General features: G+C 40.6%; 1 protein-coding gene across 1 annotated transcript; it reads left to right on the plus strand.

Moving 5' to 3' along the window:
* The first annotated feature begins 7,008 nt into the window (after positions 1-7,008).
* LOC115424386 (gap junction Cx32.2 protein-like) lies at positions 7,009-9,632 on the plus strand. The gene is made up of 2 exons (XM_030141623.1): positions 7,009-7,117; positions 8,546-9,632. The coding sequence occupies exon 2, from the start codon at positions 8,563-8,565 to the stop codon at positions 9,409-9,411; it is 849 nt and encodes a 282-aa protein (XP_029997483.1). The 5' UTR covers positions 7,009-7,117; positions 8,546-8,562; the 3' UTR covers positions 9,412-9,632.
* Positions 9,633-9,873: the final 241 nt, after the last annotated feature.

Below are 9,873 nucleotides of genomic sequence, written 5' to 3' on the forward strand. Positions count from 1 at the left end.
TGATCTGTCTTGGCGGAGGTCTGCGCTCTCTGAGTGCTATTCTAGTTAATCATTCACATTCACACCCTGGTGGTGGTAAACTACATTTGTATATACAGGTAATATGGGATATATACAAGTAATATATGATATATACAGGTAATATAGAATATACAAGGTAAGACTAAGGGAAAAAAGTAGCTATTTTACCAAACTAGTAAGTATTTTCTGGAAACTTGACATGCCTTGGAAAAAACAAGGCTGTTAACATGCAGGCACATGACAGACAGGATTTGAACCACCAGTCCTTTGGTTATTGGGTAATCCACTCTACCTCCTGAGCCATGGCTGCAATGAATAGATTTTAAACACAATTTAACTGTACTATAACCTTCTGAGGCCCAGTAATGCATTTGTGTCCTCTGTACGGGACAAGAATTGGACAGCTTTATCAGAAAAAAAGCTGTCCACTGTAAAAGGACATCCCATAATAAAATAAAATAAAAATATATATATCTAAAAAAACTGTTGCATCATGCTGTTTCTAATCAAGGCATTTATTTAATGTAAAAAAGCCAAAACTTTTACTTTCTTGGGTCTCAGGAGGATAACGAATCAGTTATGAAGTAACTATGCATTGTTTCAGTATATGAAGTACTTATTGAAAAAAAAATCATCACAATATAAATGTTGTTCTTTATGTAACTTTTTGAAAATTACCAAAGACTTTCCTGCAAAAAGTGTGTGGATGATTTAACGATAGCGGCCATATTGAAAAAGGCAAAAACAAAACAGCCCTTCCACTGGCTACAGTGGCATGATAATCCACCAGGGGGCAGAAAACATGTATGAGGTCATATTCAAACAGTTTTTAAGGAAAGTATCGATCTTGTTGATAAGCTAGAGGTCTCAGAACCTGGCATAGCAAATGTGATACAAATGGTTTTATAGGGTTAATCAGGGGTTTACCACTATTATAAAGCTTAGGTGCAGAACCCATGTTTAGCATCACATGCAATGCAAAGCATCACAACTAAATGATGTTTCCCAGATGGTTGTTGTGGGTCTGCTGTTGAATGTCTAAGCAAGTTCTGTCTTATATATGATCTGTCTGATATCGTTTATTCACTCTTTCAGCTCTTCTTTCTCTAATTCAATGTTTTTATTAAAAATGTGACATTTTCTTGAAGGAGGATAGTCTAAAATCGAAAAAATGCAGACACAGAGTTCAGTCAAATAAAAATTATGATAATTAAATAATTGAATGATTAAACTATTAAATAACATGTCATCATGTATGCGAAATCAGGGAATATATGACAGTTTCTGTGAACATTGATGTAATAATTATCTTGTAAATATTATCTCCATGTGCAGTTCAGAAAGACAGTAATATTTCCTGAGGGAGAGGTCTCAGAACCAGGTGTAGCAAATATGATACAAATGGTTTTATAGGGTTAAGTTTTAGGTGTTTATCAGTTCAACTTTGTACAACTTAAGGTTGAGGTAGTAAGTTCATAAGGGATAAAACAGCAACAGTCTCATCAGGACTGCATTTAGTTAGACTACTACTGTGTTGTGTATTTTGTGGTATTTTTCAAACATAGATATCCAGGTCATCGGTGACCATTTAAGGCTAGGATTAAAGTTAATGTGGTGAAGATGATGTAGTTTAGGTTATCGCTAGCCTCATAGCATATTTTGGAAAAAAAAAAAAAATATATATATATATATATACTTTTTAGAACAAATAACGGAATGTCATAATCAAGGTTATTATTGTTAACGAAAACTAACAAAATGACGAAAACTAGAATTGAAAAAACATTTTCCTTAACAGAAATAAATAAAAACTATAATTAAAAGAAAAAACAATAACTAACTGAAACTGTATTGTGTGCTTACAAAACTAACTAAAATGTATAAAATTATGGATAAAATTCCCTTTGTTTTCATCTTTGTCAATGTCGGATTGATACGAAAGCAATTTATTTTGCTCTAACAATTTCAGCTAGCGACACCATACAGTACTTCACGGTTCGTTACTTCTTGTCACTTGTCGTTCATAGTCGTCTTCTCGTCCCCACTGTACCACCAACATGGAGACTACAGTTGGTAGAAAACAGAGTCCTGTCTGGGATTTATGTGAATACAACGGCGAAGAAGATAAAAGATACGACAAAACCAAACTGAATACTTAAACTAAACTAAAACTAAGCATTTAGAGAAAAAACAAAAACGAATAAAAACTAGCAAACCTACTCTAAAAACGAATTAAAACTAACTGAATTAGAGGAAAAAAAGTCAAAACTAAATAAAACTAAACTATAATGGAAAATCCAAAATTACCTTAACCTTGGTCACAATACTAAAAAGAATGCACTTGGGCTGTTTTTAGATTGACAGAAAGCATCTGACACTGTCAGTGACAGTATTTTGATGAGAAAAATGGAGAAGTATGGTTTCCGAGGTGTTGTTTTGGTTCAGTTAAAGAGCTGAAAAAGTGATGGATTGTGATACTATGTTCAGTTACTTAATTACTTATCATGTATTCTCATTCTCAGTTGCGTATACTTAATTACTCATCATATATTTCTATTATGTATTCTCTAAGTGGAGCTCTAAGCAGGACTCAAACACACCACACATATCGTTAGCCTCGTAGCATTTTGACCAAATTGTGACATCTGCTTAATTTTACTTTCTAAACACTGCTCATTCTTTTTATACAGATTTCACACTTTGGCCAAAATAATGACTTAGCAATTATGTTCTGAGGCTAACGCTATAAATTCTGGTAGTAGTGTAGGGTAAAGCTGGATTTATGCTCACGCAGATGTCACGCCTCATTACCTACGCCGTCACTTCGTACAGCCCCGCGTCGGCCCGCACAGCCTTGACGTGCACCTCTTCCAGATTGTAACTTTGCGGCATGGCAACGCAGAGACACCGCCTCCTGGTTGGCCAATTTATGATCATGTGACTCCAGGACTATACAGCTGCAAATGTTGTGGACTTCCACCGTACATAGTTTATTAGTTTTTGTCCGTTACATATTTCACTTTTATTCTTGTCTGTTACTTTTTGCTCCTGAAAAACCTTTGTGGTTCTGCACATTAATAAACCCACACAATTTAACAAAATTGTGCTTTTATTTGTTTAGTATAATCAATGATTATTAGATTTTGGTATTCTCCGTTAGATAACCTATTTTTGTTCAGCGGTCATGGTCCATCTCCTATGTTGTAGCCTCCGTCGCTTACTGTAATACTTTTAAAAGAAGTTTGATATCGTTGTTGACTTCTACGAGCTCGTGAAGACACTGCTCTATGTCGGCTGCTATTGTTGTTCTAAAACAGGAAATGCCTGCCGAAAGATATCAAAACCATGGAAACAACTCCGCCCAGTGGAGTTTCATCTTTATAACCAGCCGATATCAGCACTACTGCCACCTTCAGGTTTGGAAGTGAAACTACAACACTTTCTCAAAACGACGCCGCTACAGTACACTCGAGTGCCAGAGCACATAACGCTATCGTCAGATGTGGCGTATCTATGTGACGCAGAGCTACATGCGACCATAAATCCATCTTAAAACTATGCCGACAACATTAAAGCTAAACTGTGTTGCAGCCTCGCGTACACACCAAGGCCTTACCCTGTTGGAACTGGTGTGTTTGAGGAAAAACCATGGGGCTGTTTTGGAAGAACTGGATCAGTGGAGTGTCCGACACACTGTAGAAGGCTGGGTGTGAGAGCCCACAAAACCAGTTTCCTTCACCCTATGTTAGGCACTAGCAGGGGTCGGGTGCAGGTGACCTCTTAGACATGTACAGGTGTTCCACTGTGAGTTGTTCTGCTGCACATGTGTTCTACTCCAGAAGGACTGTGTTGTGTCTGTCAAGAGCAGAACATCAGAACAGTGGAAAAGGGCATGTCATTTCTCTACAGTAGCTTGTTCACTTGTAACCTGCTCATTGTGTTTGTCACTGCTGTCCAATAAACACCGCTGCACCAGAACCCTCCAGACTCTGCCTCATTTTTGGACGACTGAAGATTAGAACTTAAGCCAGTGGTTCTCATTTTTTTCTGTTGGGCCCCCCTTTGGAGGACGAAAAATGTCCAGCCCCCCCCCAACTCCAACAACATTGTAACAGTGGTGCAATTATAACTTTTATTGAAAGAAACATCAATATTGTAACAATACTTTTTGCTTTTCCTTGACTAATTTGTTGTTCAAATTAAAAATAACTTAGATTTTTGCTTGAACAATACAAATGAATTCAACAAGACTACTCCAAGACAATGTTTTTCCAAATAAAAATTGGAAATGCGCAATTATCTTACAACTATGACAATAAAGTTACTTTTTTTGGAACAACAAACAAATTTTGGTAATAAAGATGAACATTTTAACAATATCAGCGGCTGCAATGAGCCCATTTCCATTTCACATCTCAGAACATTAAAGTGCAAACTGTACAAAAACAGAAACATGTCACATTTTTCTTTTCCAGTCCAGTCCTTGTCCATTCTCTAAACCTAAACTCTTGGTCTAGTCTAGTGACAGATCACCATGGCAGTAGATTGGTTTGTTGTACGTCCCTAAAATGAGTCCAGGGTGCTCCAACACTAAAATATTAGTTCCACCTGCTACATGTGCTAACCTGAAGAGAAAAAAAAAAAAAAAAAAAACACCCAGGAGAGATCCCATGCCCCCCCGGCACACCTTCGCGCCCCCCCGGGGGGCCCGCCCCACACTTTGAGAAACACTGACTTAAGCTATAACAAGAACAAGTAACTTATACGGTGGCCCTGAAGGAAAAAAAACCCACACAAGAAAAAGAAAATCATGCAAATATGACCGGTGGTATCGTCTCTGCGTTTTTTTTTCGGGGTGTGATGTAGAATGGACCTGCAGGGCATTATGTTGTAACTGGAGGAGGAAATAGTACTCGCACTCTGTTTATTCTGGTAATATGCAAATTAAAACACAATTAGTCCAGCCCCAAACTATAATGAAAAAGACACCGGTTAGCATGCTCTCACACACGCACTTTGTTTACCCGTCAAACATATGTACAATCAATTAGTGTTGATACTCAATTTACTCGATTACTATGTAGACAACAATATAGATAAAATTAAATGCCAAAAAGGAACATAAAATCACTTAATAATACATACATACAAGTCAGTACTGGAATGCATGTTTGTTTCTTTACATTGGAAAGAATGCCACATAGAGGTGGGAGAGTGTCCATATTTACACCAGCACAAGAAACCCTCATTGTGGATTTGGTACGGGAGAACAACACCATAAGACTCCGAGAAATCAGGGACAGAGTCGTTGCTGACAATGTCAACTCAAGGCGTTTTTCTCACGTTGCCTGACAAGGGACAGTATTGCCTGTGATGTAGATGAGGTCCTGTGGCCTGACCCAGTGCAATGACATGATGCCGCATAATATATGTGTGTGTGTGTGGGATAAATACTGTAAATAAAAAATATCACACCCTGAATATTGTTTTCATTGAGTATTGTTGTGTGTACTGGATCCTCTGTAGTGTTTGCATAGTTGTGTTTATGTTTATTTAATGTTTATGCATTTGGCAGACGCTTTTTTCCAAAGCGACTTACAGGGGAAAACCAATCAAATCACTCAATCAATCAAATTTTATTTATATAGCGCCAGATCACAACAAAAAAGTTATCTCATGACACTTTATATACAGAGTTGGTCAAAACCAGACTCTAATTTACAGAAACCCAACAGAATCCTCCAGGAGCAAACACTTGTGAGTGGTGACAGTGGAAGGAAAAACTTCCCTTTAACAGCAGAAACCTGGAGCAGACCCAGACTCCTGGAGGATGGACGACTGCCTGGACCAGTTGGGGTTAAAGAGAGAGAGTAAGGAGAGAGAAACGGAGAGAACGATAGAGATAGAGAAGGGGGGAGTAGGGGGAGACACATGGAGGCAGTTGAGGATAAGTGGGTGATGATGATGATGAAGGCAGGGGAGAGGCAGGACCACCGCAGCAGGTCCAGAGATAATCCTGGGAAAATCTGTGATAATCCTGGGAAAACCTTATTAAAATATGTAAAATGGAATGTCTGCCAGTGCTAGGACAGGAGGTGCTCCTGGAAGAGCTGGGTCTTCAGGAGCTTCTTGAAGATAGGCAGGGACGCCTCAGTTCTCGTAGTACTCGGTAGAGCGTTCCACCAACGTGGAACCACCCATGAAAAGAGCCTGGATTGTCTTGTATAAGGTCTGGGGACCACCAGACAACACTCCCCAGACGAGTGGAGTGGTCGTGGGGTAACATAAGATTTTATCAGTGCACCTAAGTAGGTAGGAGCAGACCCACTGAGAATTTTGTAGGCTAGGATTAAAGATTTGAGTTTGATGCGGGCAGCTATGGGTAGCCAGTGTAACTCAATAAGTAGTTGTGATCCAGTACAGTCGTGTACATACTGTATTTTCTGTCGATTTACATACTGTTCATATGAAACACACATCTATGAAGGCCCAATACTTTACAGTGATATATTCTGAGAACAGATGCTGTAAGGTTTCTAAAAATATGCTTCGGCAGTTGTAGAAAAAAAGAACATTCTCACACACTGAACGCTGTTTTCAGTTGTTTTTTTGTAGTGTGTAATGATGTGTACAGAATTTACATTTTTGCAGGCTTTGAGCAGCTGGTTTGGAGTGAAAGTTTGAATTTTGAAAAGAGAAGGTGTAGTTTTGTTTATGTAGCTTTAGAAAAGTGTGCTGTGTTTAGAGTTTTGGAAAAATGGAGGAAAATTTTGTGAAATGTGTTTTAGCAGTTGAGAAAAACTGTAAGACGTCCTTACGCCCACAATCAGTTCCTTAAGAGGAACTGATCCTGAACAGGAAGCGATCGTTGCAAAATATGGAGAAATTTGCCCAAATCATCACAAATGTAGCTGATTGAAAGGAGAAGTGTGGACCGTCCAGAGTGAGGGTGGACGCAGTAAAGACACGAGGGACTGAAGCCAAAGCCAGAGTCCAGAGCAGTTAAGGCTCAAACCTCTGCTTCACTGCAGTCGGACTGGAGGATCCTCTGGGCTGAGCTGATGCTAAAGGCTTTTTACAACCAGGAGGCGGATCTGTGAGTACATTTAAACAGAGAAACAAGGACCAGTTTAGACTGGATTACTCCTTTAAATCCTCCTGTTGGATTGGCTTTGTTGTTAATGGATGAATGAGTCGACGACTGTTCCACCTTAAACAGCTGCAGCACAGGAACACACAACACACACTGTCCTAGACAGGATTAGGAAAGACTGTCCAGGACACACCGGTGTCCAGGAAGTGGACACAAAGGACACGATTAGGAAAGACTGTCCAGGACACACCGGTGTCCAGGAAGTGGACACAACAGAGCTGGGATGGAGTTGAATGTGCTCAGCCTGTTTGTGTATCGATTGTGTGTTTTTTTTTATTTACTGTTATTTAAGCATAATACTGGGTACATGGGTGGCAGGGTGTGTGTGTGTGTGTGTGTGTGTGTGTGTGTGTGTGTGTGTGTTGTATGTGTTTTGTGAGTTTTTTGTGTTGTTTGTGTGTTTAGTGTGTTTTGTGTGTTTTATGTGTGTTGGTTGTTTTTTGTGTTGTGTGTTTTCCGTGTTGTGTGTGTTTTATGTGTGTTGGTTGTTTTATGTATTGTTTGTGTGTGTTGTGTTGTTTGTGTGTGTGTGTGTGTTTTGTGTGTTGTGTGTTTCTGTGTCGTATGTGTTTAGTGTGTTGTATGTGTTTATGTGTGTTGTGTGTGTTTTATGTGTGTTGTGTTGTTTTGTGTGTGTTAGTGTGTTTTGTGTGTTTAGTGTGGTTTATGTGTGTTGTGTGTGTGTTTAATGTGTTGTGTGTCTTTAGTGGGTGTGTGTTGTGTGTGTTTTTTGTGTTGTGTATGTGTTTAGTGTGTGTGTGTTTAGTGTGTTGTGTGTGTTTTTAGTGTGTTGTGTATGTGTTGTGTGTCTTTAGTGTGTGTGTGTGTGTGTGTGTGTGTGTGTGTTTAGTGTGTGTGTGTTGTGTGTTTTGTGTGTGTTTAGTGTGTTGTGTGTGTGTTTAGTGTGTTGTGTCTTTAGTGCGTGTGTGTTGTGTGTGTTTAGTGTGTTGTGCATGTGTTTAGTGTGTGTGTGTTGTGTGTCTTTAGTGTGTGTGTTGTGTGTGTTTAGTGTGTTGTGTGTCTTTAGTGTGTGTGTGTTGTGTGTGTTTACTGTGTTGTGTATGTGTTTAGTGTGTGTGTGTTTTGTGTGTTGTGTGTGTGTTTAGTGTGTTGTGTGTTTTGTGTTTAGTGTGTGTGTTGTGTGGGTGTTGTGTGTTTAGTGTGTGTGTGTGTTGTGTGTGTTGTATATGTGTTTTGTGTGTGTGTTTTGTGTGTTGTGTGTGTGTGTGTGTTGTGTGTGTTGTGTGTTTAGTGTGTGTGTGTGTGTGTGTTGTGTGTGTTGTGTGTTGTGTGTTTAGTGTGTGTGTGTGTGCTGTGTGTGTGTGTGTTAAATCCCCTCTCAGTCTGCGTGTGTGTTTCCTCCTCCATCAGGTGTTTTGTCTCCATCCATGGGTGACTGGTCTTACCTGTCCTCTCTGCTGGATAAAGTCCAGTCCCACTCTACGGTGGTGGGTAAGATCTGGATGAGCGTCCTGCTGCTGTTCCGGATCTTCGTCCTGGGCGCCGCTGCGGACAAAGTGTGGGGAGATGAAACGTCTGAGTTCTACTGCGACAGCTTGGAGCCTGGATGTCAACACGCCTGCTACAACTGGATGTTCCCCATGTCGTACGTTCATTACTGGGTCTTTCAAATCACCTTTGTGTCGACGCCGACGCTGCTCTACCTGGGCCACGCCGTCCACGTGCTCCATAAGGAGAAGAGGGCCACGGAGCGTGTGCAGAACGCAGACCTGAAACCGCCCACGTACAGCGACGGCAGGGGGAAGCTGAGGATCAAAGGCGTGCTCTTCTGCACATACATGACCCAGCTGGTCTGCAAGATCATCCTGGAGGTTGCGTTCTGCGTGGGCCAGTTGTACGTCTTCGGCCCCATCTTCGTGGTGTCCATCTTCCACTGTACCGTGTCTCCGCCTTGCGCTCGCTTCAGCGGCGCTCAGTGTTACGTGTCCCGTCCCACAGAGAAGACGGTCTTTATTCTTTTCATGCTTGTAGTTTCCGGGGTTTCAGTCCTTCTGAACATCACTGAGATCATCTACCTCATATGTAGAAGGAGGAGAGACGGCAGGAAGAAGCTCCTGTCACAGCAGCATGTGTTGAGCTCCCAGACCCCCCCCTCTGACCCCGCATGGAGGACTAGGACCCCCCAGTATGGACACATACCCCTGTCAGCCCTGCCCAAAACCAGCCCCACAGCCCCCAGCACACTCTCAAAAGTAGAGGTACCAGCTTGTACTTAAAAGGGTACCAATGCTTGTCGCTGGGGGTGTACTTTGTTGACCCTTTGGAAATGGTCCATTTTTGTACCTTAAGTACTTTACATAGAAAGAAAACTCTTGTTTAGTTGATAATGCTGTGATGCTTAAAGTTTGAACCGGTGGACTAATTGAGAAAAAAAAAAACCCCCAAAAAAACTACATAGGCAAGCTACGACATCAAGACATGGAGGTGTGAATGAAAACTGGAGAAAACACAGATTATGGCAGTTACACTGGTCTACAAGGAAAACACTTCCAGAATAAAAGTAATGAAATTTTACCACATGAGAGTCACTGATGAAGAAAAGTCAAGTTGAAAATGTTGGTTGGCTGAAGTTTCCAAGATACAGCCTCGGGTCAAAATGTGAAATTCAAGAATTAACGAGAGAATGGGTTTGACTCAAAAGGAATATTTGTCTCAGAGCTCCAAGATCGACTTCAAAA

The sequence above is a fragment of the Sphaeramia orbicularis genome, chromosome 8 (assembly GCF_902148855.1).
Source record: "Sphaeramia orbicularis chromosome 8, fSphaOr1.1, whole genome shotgun sequence".
In the NCBI taxonomy this organism is placed as follows: Eukaryota; Metazoa; Chordata; class Actinopteri; order Kurtiformes; family Apogonidae; genus Sphaeramia; species Sphaeramia orbicularis.